At 32.7% G+C, this 15,939-nt stretch overlaps 1 protein-coding gene across 4 annotated transcripts in view; it reads right to left on the bottom strand.

The window, feature by feature from the left end:
- Window positions 1–446: 446 nt before the first annotated feature.
- Window positions 447–15,939, bottom strand: part of LOC149778680 (uncharacterized) — a 107,856-nt gene continuing 92,363 nt past the window's right edge. Inside the window, exons 3-5 of one of the 4 annotated variants that reach the window (XR_016415538.1) lie at window positions 2,152–15,276; window positions 2,071–2,108; window positions 447–2,027 (exon numbers count right to left, since the gene is read on the bottom strand). Coding sequence is in view for 1 of the 4 variants with exons in the window: in XM_089939490.1 (XP_089795616.1) it covers window positions 15,080–15,276 (197 nt within the window). In the remaining 3 variants the exon portion in view is untranslated. Of the gene's footprint in view, window positions 15,277–15,939 lie in introns of all 4 variants that reach the window. The other 3 variants (XR_016415536.1, XR_016415537.1, XM_089939490.1) reach the window with 3 other exon arrangements.

Genomic DNA, 15,939 nt, shown 5'->3' on the forward strand with positions numbered 1-15,939 from the left:
TATCATTAGATTCAATTTGGTCAAATGACCGTATCTATAAAAAAAAAAAAACTGAACTTGAGAAAAAACGTGTCTGATTCATCACCAACACCAATGTGCATCATCATCATAATCATCAAGAACAACAACTGTGTTTTAAGTACCATTTACCGTAATAATCCGGAAGTAAATTCAAGAACATTGAAGGAAATACATCAGAATGTCCCTTACACATGCTCATCAAATTGTGATAAATTTTGTAAAGTTTTGACTTGTACAAATTATGTTTGTGGAATCCAATTAGCTGCATCATGATGATGATTTACGAAAAAGTGTTTATTAGATTCTTTTTATAATGTTTCAAAATGGGGTGGGGATAGAGTGTTAAACATAGTCGTTCAATGTGGTATAAAAGAATCAGCTGTTTTAAGGCTAGTAGCCAAAAGCATTGACAAAATAACACATCCTAAAATTACTTAATATGATTTTATTGGAATTAGCAGGTTCAAGTATAATATTTACATGCTCAGTGTTTAACTGGAATAATTGCAAGTGCATTAAGCCTGTAAAGTGTGGATGTGCCACACAAAACAAAAAGTATATAATGATAGGGAATTGACATGTATTACACATCATATATATATATATATATATATATATATATATATATATATATATATATATATATATATATATATATATATAAATTTTACAACAAAATCTATTCCTATGTTACAAATGATATAAATGCTGTGACAGTCCAGTGTCAATGCATCAAAGACATAAGTACATTAGCACACAATTTATGGGCATGTCAATCTCTTGTACATTATCATGTGTGCACAAGACATAATTGTTTTAAAAACAATCACAAGCTATGTCATCATAACATCATTACAAGAAATTTATAACCCAATTCATATAATTTCTGTCCGTCAACATGCTGGTCCAGCGACGAATAAGCGTATGTGCTCCCCTACATGTTGTTAGGAAACAACAAATGGCATGAACCTATTAGCTTTTGGATACAGTATGCGTTGACGTTCCAGCCTTGAAGATGTTAGACCTTTTAAATAGCCTTATATTAGAAAAAAATCTGACTTCGTATTCAATGACATTAACATTTATTTTCCTTTATCTTTGTTTTGTATACCTGTTTGTGGATTCCTAAACTTACTTGGCACTATATAGCCAGGACTGTGCTGATGTGCCTTTAATGCTAAACAGTACATATACTATAATATACATAATATCTGCCTTCCACCCCCCCCACCTCCCGGGCCAGAAATAAAGAAACAGACTAATACTTTTGACACTGTAAACTACCACTACAGTTCTTTTTTTAGAATTGGTTTTGTGGGGTTTAATGATGACAAAATGTAGACAGTCTAGAGTTTAGAGGTCTCATCAATACAAAGTCACAAACTAAAGTTAAATCTAAATATAAAGTAACAAACTAAAATCTCAGTCAAGTTATCTTGTGGAAACCATTGTGATTACTGTATGGCTCAGCTGAGAGGGACCATAATAAAAACTCATATTGTAGTGAAAGAATGTACTGTATATACATGCTTAGAAGACCAGTCCAACTGCAAACAACATAGACTCAAATCTGCCATCACACAATCCAAAGGCAAACCTGGAATCTGTGAAGTTTGCAGTTAGGCTTGGCTTATAAATGAGTCCATATGGTATGTATTTTTGCATGTTATAATAAAGCACGAAAAGCAAAGCACGAAAATAGCAAAGAAAAATAAAATAACAATAGTTGGAAATTAATAATTGAAGAAGAATGAGACAGAATTACCTTTCATTATGCATAACCAATACACAGCCCAGCTAAACACATTGTCTAAATCATTCTTTTCTCAGATGTAGTCTTACTTATATGAAGATAATGTAGTATGTTATATTACATAACCTGAATGCCTAGATATTCACCATAATGTTATATTACATAACCTGAATGCCTAGATATTCACCATAATATGTTATATTACATAACCTGAATGCCTAGATATTCACCATAATATGTTATATTACATAACCTGAATGCCTAGATATTCACCATAATATGTTATACTACATAACCTGAATGCCTAGATATTCACCATGTTATATTACATAACCTGAATGCCTAGATATTCACCATAATATGTTATATTACATAACCTGAATGTCTAGATATTCACCATGTTATATTACATAACCTGAATGCCTAGATATTCACCATAATGTTCTTACCCTTTTAAAATTTATTTTAATTGTGCATACAAATCATACAAAATACCTCACTTAAAAGCTGTTTTATGAGATGTAAACATTTCTAAAAAATTTTTATAAAAAATGTGAATGGAACAAAGCACACTTTATTCTGCAAATACATGTACTAATAAAACTTCTCTACATGACAATAAGTATTTTAAAAATTTGCCAGAAATGTCATACAGCTGGCTAAATGTAATTTTAAAATCAATAAAGTTACATTGCTTTCAAGTCAATATAGTTCCCAGGTTTCAGATTGTCGCCAATATAAAGGTACCTGAGAGTTAAAAAGAAAGTGAAGATATATCAACAATAATTCACTTAGTCTAAAGCACAATAATAGTTTACTTTACACAAGGTATACAATTACATAATGAAATCAAATTAACAAAATAAAGTAATTCATCTTCACCTACTTGTATTCATTTATGGAATTACAAACATGATATTTATATCTGTATCAGACAAGAGATGTGTCCATATAACATGGATACCCCAGCCAATATGGTACAACACAAAAGTCATAGTTTTGACTCGACGGTCAGAACTGTGCTCAATTCTGTTGCAAAGTGGTGAAAACTGAACTTTACCCATTTCTTCAAAACGTAATACCACATACTGAATTTTGGTTTCAATCCATTATGTCTGTCCGAAGCTGTGAGGTGAAAACAAAATTCATGAAGGACATGACAAAAGGGATGAAAATGGGTTAAAACTATGTGTGTTGCATAGACATAACTAGGACAGGGAAGAGAAAATTTAATTGGATATTTGGTAAGCCTTGTATATCCAGATTCCATTTGTCAGCCTGTTTATCTTGGAACAGAAAGCCGTGTTCAGTAATGGTACCATCATGTATTGTTAGCATGGAAGGCAAATAGCCAAACAAAAGCGAACTGTCCTCTGGCAGTAATTTTTAAATATGGTGGACAAATGCTGCTATCGAGAGTTGGCAAAGCATTAAATTTTTCTGATCTTAAAACTGTTTTTCATAGATTGTCAAACGAACAAACCTTTAGAAAATATAAACAGGTATTTATTAATATCGTCAAGAAAGTGAATAAAATTACATGTCGGGTGAATAAAAATCTCATATGGTGAACCTAGTTCTTCAAGTACCTATTTACATCTATATGTGGGCTACTTGCTCAGCATGTGAAATTAAATTTGCAGGGATTGCTGAAGGCCACAACTGTTAGCATTTTGTCACCTACTACTAAATGACAGCTTGTACAGTAGAACTGTTTGACTGCACAATATAATGCAAGCCTTACTGAATGCAGTCAGGATTTACCTGAAGAGATTTTCTTAAAATATTCATTCTTTTTGCTTATCCATATTACTGAATGCAGTCAGGATTTACCCATAAATTTGCTGAAGAAATTTATTTTTTTAATATTCAGTCTTTTTGCTAATCCATATTAAAGAGCTGGAAACTAAAATGTCCAAACTAACCTAGTCTTCCTGCATATTGGTGAGGATCAATACTATCACAAATGGAGGATAACTAAAGGGAGGTAATACCTGTTATAAGGGAGAAATCTGGATTCAAACTTTACTATGACAGGCTGAGTAAAATTAAATGTGTGTGTTTATGAAAGATTAAAAAAAATCAGATTATTATGTATACCTCTGCCCCCTAGGATGCTACTGTGCCTTGCTTCGAGTCAGGTCCACGTGCAAACTGCAAAGATCCATATCTACCATCACATAGTGCGTTGGCAGATCAGGATAGATGTTGTTTGCCACTCGACACAACATGCAAACAACTTTACATGGTAATTTATTTTCAGAAATGTTTGCAGCTATTATTTTCATTAAATACATAAACATTGCTTAATTCTACTAATGTAGTCTGCCTTTATAAAAAAAGCAATGCTTACTGCATGCTTTAGACAATCTGGTTATTACATTTTAACATCATTTAAATGAAGTCACTTCAACATTTCAGAGCGTTACAAAATATGGGAGGGTTGGGACATAAAATGACATGCTTGTGACCTTAATTTCTTATTAATAATGAAAAAATAAAAATTCTTATAAAATTTTAATTGCCTTAACCGTCCAGTAAAAGAAAATGATAAATCAAAAAAGTATCTGAGATGCTGGAAAATCTTTATTGATTCTGATCTGCCTTGAGTGGCTGCACATGGAGAAAGCCAACATCACCTCAATAACTTCGCATTACTGTAAAGAATGACTCATCGGGATATATTTTTCTCTGTGTATTTCACCAACTGATGCATTTTTCATTGATTTTCAGTTGCATAACTATGCAAAAGTTAAATTTAAAAAACCCCACCAAATAATGCAACATTCTCCAAGTAATCATCCTTAATTTTATTTAAAATACAATTTATCGGAGTATACAAGTTAGCTACTGGGAAAACGATATAACTACCATCAACCAATCAAACATAAGCTTTTAAAAATAATGTAATTGTTTTATTTGCTGAAGAAAAATCTCAAGCAGAAACTCAAATTGAAAAGCTTTAAGATTTCCAGCCCCATATTCACAGAACTCCTTTGAGTGTGATGAAATTCTAACAGTAAATGAATTAAAATACAAGAGATATCAAAGCAGCAATAATTTACGTACAGATGGCTATTAAATATGTACAGCTTATTTCGTACCAATTAAGAAACCGCAAGACCTGTGACAATGTTAATGCTGAGTTTGAATTTGGACTCGAGATGAGGAGTTTTATCAAATTGGGGCCAGGACAGATTCTATGTTTTCTTTTTGTACTGAATTCATATCATATCTATATTTATAAATACAGTGATGCAGTTACACTTGACTATTAAGAAGAGTAATGATAGGAAAGGCAGAAATATGTAAAAAATGTCAGTGTACGTTTTCGTCCCTTCATACAAAGACCAATCTGGCTACGGTAGCGGTGACGAGATAAGGAACCTAAAATGGCATAGCCCTAAGAATCACTAGGTCTTACATGTAGCTTACTATTTCATCAGAATGTGATTTTGGAAAGCTCCTGCTTGTGAGATACCAAGTCAGGAGCTTCTGCAATTATGGATGGTAATTTGTTCCAAGTATCTATTATATGTTGGAAGAAGCCGAACTTGAAACATTTGTCGACGCTAACTTTAACTGGAACTTATTCCTGTGGTTTGCCCTTGTTTGCCTATTTGAACAAATATAGTCAACCCTGATATTCCATCACAGCTGTAGAATACATACAATAATAGTATCTGATTCTCAACATATATTGATGAATGCTTTTCTTCTCACTAAACACAATATACATTCTTAAAAAAAGAAAAGAGAAGAAATAAGCAAATTAATTAAGCACAAATATACTCAAGTAATTACAGATACAGATGTGCCATACAATCTATACATATTATATGTGGTTACTACATATATAATTAACAGAAATATTTAGAATGCTGGTAATATTAAATATATTAAAGATGCAAATTTGGGGAAAATATTGAATTTTTCTATGAAGAAACTCTAACATAGGGACTTGTCAAGGCTGAAGAAGGCTAGCCATCAAAAGTCCAACAGAGTTGTCTCCCTTTGCACATGTTCAAAGTAAGTTTTTTTTTTTTAAAGAAAAACCATGTTACACATGCAAACTGTGCATGAAATACAGGAATTTATGTCATAATATTTAATTTTATTTTTAAAAAAGTAAATAATTCAGCTTAGTGATAATGGGCATAAAAAACTTGAAAGAATACTGGAACAAATTCACAAAAAGAGATGAACTGAAATGTGAAGCTTATTTTCATAAGTGGAAATGATAAATGACAGCATTTATTGAAGAATATATATTATAGATCTTAGCTCACAGATGGTGGTGTAATTTCATTAATTATGTTAATTAATAAAATAATTATTATATTAATAAAGATCTAATGTCTTGGGTAAATGGTATGTTTTATAAGGCAAGGTGATACTTATTTCTGAGTGTCAGATTCACCATGGTGAAGACAACAGAAGCTTGGTTGGACAAAAATGACAAACAGCGTAAGATGTTTGGAATGCAAAGCTGTACAGGAATGCATGGTGACTAGGCATCCAAAATAGTGTTGGTATTTTCAAAAAAAGATGATTTATTTGCTCTTCACTCATCCTTACAGCATCTTAAATTTCAATGATAAATACAATCCATAATTATATTGAATTTTTTTGGGGAGGGAGGAATGAACATAATAAAAACCAGGCAGGTACTGCATAATTTTCAATGCTTCATTTCAATTTATTTATTAATAAAGCTGAAATTATATTGAATGGACAAAGGATAAAGACAAACTGATTAAAATCGAGCAGTGATGAACACTGATGCAAAGTTATGTTCTACCAACCTTTCATCAGAAAACAGACCCAGAAACTTTGATCTTCAACATGTATAAATTTGACAAATTTTTATATGGCTATTCAGCTATTATTTACTGTAACATTTGTGACATGACACATTTTCTCATAGTTTTCTATGTAATGACACTTGCTTGTGGATAAGCATTCAACTAAGAGTAGTACAAGAAACTTTATACGAACATCTACATTTTTACTTGATTTAGGATTGATTTGACCCTTGGCCATGTACAAAGATAATATTTAAAAAATGTTAAATACTCCAACATCTGACAAGCAATCATTATTGAAGAAAAAACAAACTACAGACCCTGATCTGTTACAGAATCACAAGAGAGTTCCAAATCAATATGGCATTAGACAACAAAAGAAATACAGTAACAAAACTGCAATGATTCACCATTATGACACCCCATGCTTTTCACTGTATATTCCAAGTCCTTTCCCCATGCAATCTTCCCCTACCATCTAAACGTGGACTTGTGGTCACAGTGCAAAATACATAAAAAATACACTATGTCTTTTGGCAATGGCTACATATATGAACTTTGATCAGAAAATATCTGAAAATGTCATTGTAATTTAAAGTTTTATACATTTACTCTCTGACTATACTCCTGCACCTGGGACCCAGGTGCTAAAGTCAATAATGACACCATCTCTTTGCATATGGTCACCACTGGAACAAGATACATGTAACTACAAAGTTTCAAGAATTTCACTCGGCAATTTAGAAGATACGTTAACAGACACAGACAGACTGGTTGATGGACTGAAAGAATACAAAATATCTCCAATGCATTAGAAAATGCGTCGTGATAATAAATACTGATGGTAACACGATCATCGCTGAGGACGGAGATGCTGTGGAGTATTTCATTCATGAGAATTGCTTAACCCTTTCAACATTAATCTATGGAAAGGTTGTTGACTTTATAACTGCATTTGCATTACCCATTTCACCTATTCCAACAAAAAATCCTTGACAAACAGGGACTCTGCAGTAATATTTCAAATTTGAGAAGTATGTTCACAAGATTTTGATTATTTAATATAGAAAGGAATCTTTTTTTTTTTTTAAAGCCCCCCCCCCGCAAGAAAAACAAGAGTCACTCAAAGAGAACAACTGTTCAACTATCCAAAAAGAATTTTACAGATTATCTGTTCTTTTCAAAAAGCTGAGCAACAAGATTTTAACATTAGCCACTGTGGCAGCCATATGGGATGAAAGATTGACATCATTTTAAATTACGGCAAACAAGACACCATTTGAAATTTTTGGTGAAAACCTCTTGTTGATATGGCCATCCATTCAGAAGGATTCATGACGAGATTTTCAGCATATTCATTGCGGCAGCTATATTTGAGATCAGAATGGTGCCATTTTCATTCAGGACCAACTAGAAATCATAATTCGTCTCCTGGTGGAAAGCACATGATCAGATAATTTTCTATTTAGAAAGATTAGTAATAACAAGATTTTCAATATGGCTGCCATAGTGGCCATACTTGATGTCAGATTGGCAGCATCTTCATTTAGGACCACCTAGAACTTGAGATGAATATGTGCATAAAGTTTCATGGCAGTCCTCAAATAAGTTTAGGAGGAGCTAATAAATCTGTGGTAATGAATGGACACTGGATGACATAAAATAGGTGGAGGAGACTGAAAAAATGGTGCAGCACTAGGTACATTCAGTAGTAACACTGAAATTATTCCACAATTTCTAAGCAATATATTTCTATACATCAAAAGCATATAAACATTCAGTATTATTCATGCTTTTATGTGTGATAATTTTCAAATGTTTTAAAGATGTGACATATGTACGTATAATACTATTGGCATATTTCGATTTTTTAAAGATACTGTTATATACATATATGGTATATTACATACATATCAGCCATTTTAAAATAACGCAGTATTACAAAGTGAAGAATAAACATAAAATAGGACACATCGCATAATACCAGTCAATAACAAATATATTTACAAATATTGAACTGAACTTTACAAACACTGTATAAAACAGTGGGAGAAAAAAAAAAAAGAGTCTGTACCTCACCCTAAAAGCTACTAAAATCATGACTATACAGGTTTATGTTGTTTCAAGCAACATCTTAAGATGGTAGAATATATTTTAAACAGATGCTTGTATACTACCACATTTACTTCGTATAACGTGTGCTGAGCTGCAAACAGTACAGACTTGGCTCTGCCGTCACATAATGTCCCCAACAGACTGGAGTTAAGCATATAACCTATACAGACTGGTCCTGTATACTCACAAATTTATTAAGCAAGAAAGTCTAGCTTAAGCTGAAAACCCCAAAAGAAGATGTGTTACTAATGGTATATATATATATATATATATATATATATATATATATATATATATATATATATATACGCTTGAAATCTAAGATCACAGAAATTCCTGTAATGAAAAATGTTGAAGTTTATGATAGCCTGTCATACTTTTTAAACTTTGACCCTGAGTGTGCTAAAATAAGGTTTAGTGAATACAAGGCTTGGTCTATGTCTTGGAATCAAATGAAATTTTAAAATCTATAATTGACTAATCATAAAGGATCAGCTGGATATTTGTAAAATATTTTTTCATGGACAATATCTTTAACACATACTTGGCAATAGTTAAGTTTCTTACCAGTACATTGCAGAAAGTCAAACTTGCATGTTTTAATTTATTTGAAAGACTTTGTTGCAAAAAAGTCAAACAGTTTGATAATGAGTAAACTTTAATTGTTTACATTTAATTATGCAAATTGAATTTAATTTAATTATGCAAATTTTGTTGTCCCGTCATTTGAAATTTCCAGCCAATTGATGATTATTGTGATTACTTATCACATCATGATGGCACACCATGTGACAACAGATTTGGGTGTATGATTTACACAGCTTGGTACACAATATACAAATTGGTAAATAAATAGCAAATAAAGTAGTTGGTTTCACAAAGCAAACCTATATAGCCATCCATATAAACTACATATATCACATTTATCTACATGAAAAAAGAATATCAGTGATATATATATATATATATATATATATATATATATATGCTTTTACATGTATGTCATTTTAACTTCTCAAAAGTATATTAAAAAAAATTTCAACAGTTCTGAACCTGATTTATTAGAAACAGTGGCATTTACATTTAAGTTTACATAAACACATATTCTCTGCCAAACATATCAATCATCACTAGTCTCATAGTTATATAACAATCTGTTTTTATTTTCTTACATGTATTTCAACCTCAGATATAAAATTTTAGCAAATTAGGCAATGCATGATTTCTGTGACGATTACAAGTAGTACATGGCCATGTGTATACCATATAGTTATGAACAATTTATAGACCAAACAAGAAATAAAGCTGTCAGATGATGTGTTGAATTAACATTTATTCGAGAGGTGTCTTTGTTTATCAGTTCTGCTGAAGATCAGTAATGAGTGATGATGAAGACAAGTGGTTAATTTACATTACAGTTATTTTTTCTTTGATATGGTGATGCTGTACTTCTCAGGATTACACTCATATCCAAAAGAAAGACTGTACATGCATCTTGATCAGGTACATAATCACCCAAGTGCCAAAAGTAGGTCACTGCTGTAAAGTACTCCTTTGAATGAATGCACAAATCAAGTAACATGAATGTATAAGCAAGTGTCTGAAAAATTCACCTAAACATGAAAAATATATATAACCACTGAACATAAAAATTAGGTCACAATGACCTGCATTTTAGTATCATCATATAGTACTCTCTTAATGATGCAGGTACATATAAAGTTTTGTGGCTGTACAAGCCATATTATTCTCAAAACTGAGCAAAAAATAAAGGGGTGTACGTTTTGCTCATGCCAATGCCAGCACTGACAACAAAGAACTGTACCAATGTCAGTGAGCCAAACCTTGATATGGTTAATTACAGCATTTATTATTTAAACCATTGTTCATGTACATTCATAATTATTATTCGTATGAAAGTTAAACTTGCAAGTTACACTATTTGGCTCATATATAATGTTCACAACTGGCACACTGCATAGATCAGTAATCACATACTGAGATATCATGGTCTACACTGTTTACTGTACTTATGACTTCAAGTTAACAGTATGGATCCTGATCTGCATGCCCAATATTTGATTAGAGATCTGGGTCTATGCGTTTCACATAATTGTGGGAGTGCATAATGGACTGCATTTCTCCCATGACAAGACCAAGGAGACAGCCTAATAAATTATAGATGAGCTAATTATCAGACTAAGATATCCTCAGTAAATTTTTTGGCAAAAGTTTACAAAAAAAGACACTTTCTGTCCGCTATTTAATTTGGCCATGTAAAAACTTTGACACTGAGGGTAATCTATGATGTGGGCAAGGCAACATGGCAATGTACATGTATGCCAAAGTAATAGCAATGTCAAGCTTCAGCTAAGGCAGGCTGGACAAACAAGGGTTTGCACTTCTCATCAAGCATGGCTTATCATCATAAGGGAATGCGATACATTTTAAAATTTATAATGACATCTATGGACATTAAAAACGTGCTCATAGCATTACAATGAGAATACAATCTTCAGTCATTACAAGATGACATTAATTACAATAGGTAAAGATCTATCTGCAGACAGATAATAATTCAGTGATGCATAGATGTCTGTAGTTATAAATGTCTTTGTTCTACACTTTTATAAGGTCCTGAGCACAGAATGACGATTTTTAAGTCCTTTACAGACTGTTTGTCTAGCCATACATTGTTAAATTTCCTGCTCTGCATATGTTACATCAAAAGTCAATGCTACAGAGGTCAGCCTACATGGGGGCATTGTGTTAGGCATATATATACATATTATATATAATATACACCAGCATCCTTTTCGCTTTACTGGTTATCAATGTGCAATTGCTTGTAATTATATGATATACATCTGCATCCTTTTCGCTTTACCAGTTATCAATGTGCAATTGATTATTTGGAATAAGAATAGGTACATATGTGGTGACAGATTGCTGTCTACATTCTTGAAAATGCTTATTCGTTCTTGACAAGACACCATAAAACTTTCAAATTTGATCCCTGGCTTGTATGAACACTTGTTCAATCTGAACAATCTACTATGAAATATATCCTGTCAATCAAAATTATAACATATTGCAAATATTTATCTGAGGGTGTCACAGTGTTGAACCCAAGGATGTTCAGACTAGATAGATTTTCCTGTGTTTCATTTTTTTTTACAAGCAAGCTAGAGACATATCATCAAGATGTCCATAAAGCTGCAATAATCAGCGACACCGTGTCGGACAAAAGTATGCGCATACATGTAGTTGCCTGTTCATATATCTTCAATGACCAGAAACAGATGATTCAACTGTATAATCAGTCACTGTAGTATAGACAGGAGGGTGCAAGGCTAGACTGTTTTACTTATAAATTAGTAAGTATGCAGACCCTGTGTCTGGATCAAAATATGCAAAAGATAATCTAAAAAAATCATGTAAGTGGCTTTTTAATCATCCAGTCTGATCAATTCATTTAATACGTGCATCAGATTCTTTGTAAATTTGTGTGTTTCAAGGCAGAACATACATTTATACACAATAAATGTGAAAAAATGTGGAATGTAGGTGACTAAAAGCACATTCAATCAAAAATTTCTACAGTAACATCCTGTACAAAACAAGCTTCATGAACTGTTACTGAAAGAAAGATCATTTTAGTGAGAATTAAATATACAAGCGCACTGCGCCCTCTGTAAAGAAAATATAAAAAATGTAAGAAATCTATTTTAATTTAAAGATTTAATAATACAATCTATATAATACAACACTTCAAAGCAAAACCAACGCAGTGTTTGTCAACAAATTTGAATTGATATAGCCTCAAAATTACTTTAAGGTTTTTTGTTAAGGTTGCTACTGTTCTTATTATTATTAATATTAGTTTTGGAAGAATCTCGATACCTGTATTTTTTTCTTCCCAAGAATTAATCTCTGTCCAACTATGTCTGAGTTTCACAGACATTTGTTTCATAACATGTATTTTCATTTGATGATAATACAGTGCATGTATATACCTCCCTACCTGAGACATCCTGCAAAGGCACAATAAAACATACTGTGATCCTCATTTTATAAGACCCTGCCACATCCCCACCTCATAGACCACCCCCTGATTGAAGACCACTTTATCCAGCATCCGAGTAGTGTATTTTAATCATTCTGCCCCAATCATCATAAGGGCACCTCTCTTATATGGATATCTTTTTATTACAGAATGGGAGGCCTTTTCAAAGGGAGATCACTATACTAGCCTGCCTTGACAGAATATCTAAATACAAATATTTTCTTTGAGACTCAATCACACATACATCCTCAAGTTACTGAATCAATCTTTCAACTCAATGCATGAATATAATTAATCATTAATATACATAAAAATTGCACTAACTGACCTCTCCTTATGCGAAATGATTTAAAAATGAAATTAGTCCTATACTGTTGATTCCTGTCAGTCAAATGGGTCAGTGATCCAAGGTGACTCATTTTTCACATTTTTCATATTTGAATCTTGTATTACTGTATACAGTGAAACTTGTCTTGGCAGACGTCTCCAAACAAAGGATATCTGTTCTTAAAGGAACCATTTTCTTAAATGCAATTATATGTTTCACCTCTATATTTATGAAGCAGTGAAAGGATAAAATGTGTGTGGCTCCTGGAGGGTCATTTATATATTTCATTACATATCTTTAGATATCTGTAAATACTGTTGTTAACACACATATATGCAGGTTCATCATGCAAAATAGGCTAAATATGGCCTCCAGCATCTTAAACGAGGCAACAAATGGAGGCAGGAGCCACAGGGTTCAGTGGCTAGCATATGAAACCCACAGCCGAAATTGTGTTGGAAACAGCTTGGGTCGGTTACCTTGGTGTATCCTTGGGCAAGGCACTTGGTGACTAAATAACCTACTTGTTTTTCCCGTGCCATAAGACACCAAAACAAAACTAACAGACCCTTAGCCTTCGATTTTCTTTTCTTGCTTTTAAATATTTTACCAGATTCAGGGATAACAATTCAAATTTTACCATTTCATTTTTAAATACAGCTTTAGGAACCCTTAAGTGTTCAAAAACTACTGAAATTCAAGTCGGTGTTTACAGTTTTTTAAACCATGAACATTTCCTCTCTAGAAGGTGAACAAAAACGCGATGATAAATAACACCAATAAATTATAAATGGTACACAGTTAATGATTCAACTGCAGCTTTCTGTCAAAATCACTGTTTACTATTGTTTTTAGGAATAAAAATGCAACAGTTTATTTTGCAGTACACGCTGCAAGATAAGAAAGAATGTTAACTATGACCATAAGCTGTGCACTGAACACTGACAGTATTTCAATACCAACAATTTAGTCTGCATCTAAAACAATTTCTCCACTTGTAAAAGAATCAAAATTTTTTCCCCCACAAACTGAATAATTTCTGGCAGTACTTCAGCCAAGAAAGCACTTCTCTGTGATAAAATTCACACACACATGCATTACCAGAGATATATACAATACAAAGGGATTATCCACTACAGCTAAATAAAGTATATGCATAGCAAGAAGCCAGCATCAAAGGTGTGCTTTTGAAGTCTTTACCTATAGTTACACAATCTCACTATCCTACATCACAAGTATGCAGAATACATCTGGCTCTTTGGCAATGGTTTTATATGACATCCAAACACATTCAGTGGGTTAAAGTGTTTGAAGAAACTGGACCAAAAAAAACCAGCATCGACAAATAGTTACTACTTAAGTGTCTTTGGTATACTACATCATTTTCATCTAACACTGCTTATAGTAAAATTATGGTCAAAAACTCTTTCAAATTCTACACCATCTTGAAAGGCATGCTCGATTTGCCCTTATGCTTTAGTATACGATACATTTTGTGAAAAGTGATACTGTAAAGCAAAGACACCAAACAGCAACTCTTTACTTCAGGTTCTTTTCTTAGCTAATCAAGCTGATCTGATTTTTGTCTAAATACTTAGACAAATTTTTTCAATCACCTGGGAGGGGATGAGATTTAAAACCAATGCAGAAAAGACAGAAGCAATCCAAATGCTCATGATATAGGATGGTGAGATTGGCTGCATATTTTTTGTAATTGATTTTATAGCCGAGTTCTCAGGTATACAAGTTCTGAAGGAATCAGGAAGTTAATAAATCCATGATGAATTGTCTCCCCATAAGCCATCACAAATGGCACCCTTGAATTCCACCATGGATTAACTCCACTTGATAATCTCAAGTCACACTGACATCATCACGTCTGCTTCATTTGACAGCTTGCATAATACTGTGAAAAATCTGAATATGGAATGAAGTCCATTTGAGGTATCCCCTATTTCTTGATCCCTTATATCATCATCCAGAAGTTCATCTCAAAATAACATGTCCGAAGCTCTTCCATGAGCTTCTGCTGAGAATGCTTCAAGTTCACTCTCATGTGCAGGGCGTAGTTGTTGGGAATTCGGATCTATTGGCTCCTCTTCATCTTCCTCAGGTTCTGGCTCCTCCTGACGGGTTATCTCAAACTTGAAATCCACCTGCATCTTGCTTTTGTAGTTACTGAGGCTCCCTGTAAAAAATAATTTATAAAAAAATGAAATAATCAAGGCAACACTGAGAAAGACATGAAACCAGTGATGAACATCATTTTATATTCACAATAAACAAACTGCAAAAGTCATTTACAAAAAATATATAAAACTCAGGAGACCTACAATCATTATCTGTGTCAAAGGCATATAGTTCCACATTAAATTGTGTTCGTTTCTAATCGTTGCTTCATATCTTCTGATGTTATTTTGAATTTTTATCATTTATTTTAAAATACCTGATATCAAATTCATTACATTTTCTCAAATTATATTTTTTGGACTTAGAAACAAGAGTTCCAAGCAATGAATGAGGTGTCTCACCTGTACCCAGTCACCCACCCACTCCAGAATTTAAACACCTGCTTAAAAGTGATAAAGCACTCTCACTATAAAGTACTTTGGTATAGCAAAGTTCCATTCATTCAGCAGGTATGGTCATGAACGCAGTTTCATTATTCTAAAGTAAAATTATACCTATGATGTACTTCATTATAAGGTGAACTCACCCATAACACAGTATATTCTATAGTTTCCATGGACAGCGTTGTAACGAGGGAGTACTGTACCTGTATTTCATCAGGTTAGACAATAAACTTTACTTGAAATGATTTGCTCTTATATACATGCTCATCTTACACAAA

The sequence above is a fragment of the Sinohyriopsis cumingii genome, chromosome 17, assembly GCF_028554795.1.
Source record: "Sinohyriopsis cumingii isolate HCF-2022 chromosome 17, ASM2855479v2, whole genome shotgun sequence".
Classification (NCBI taxonomy): Eukaryota; Metazoa; Mollusca; class Bivalvia; order Unionida; family Unionidae; genus Sinohyriopsis; species Sinohyriopsis cumingii.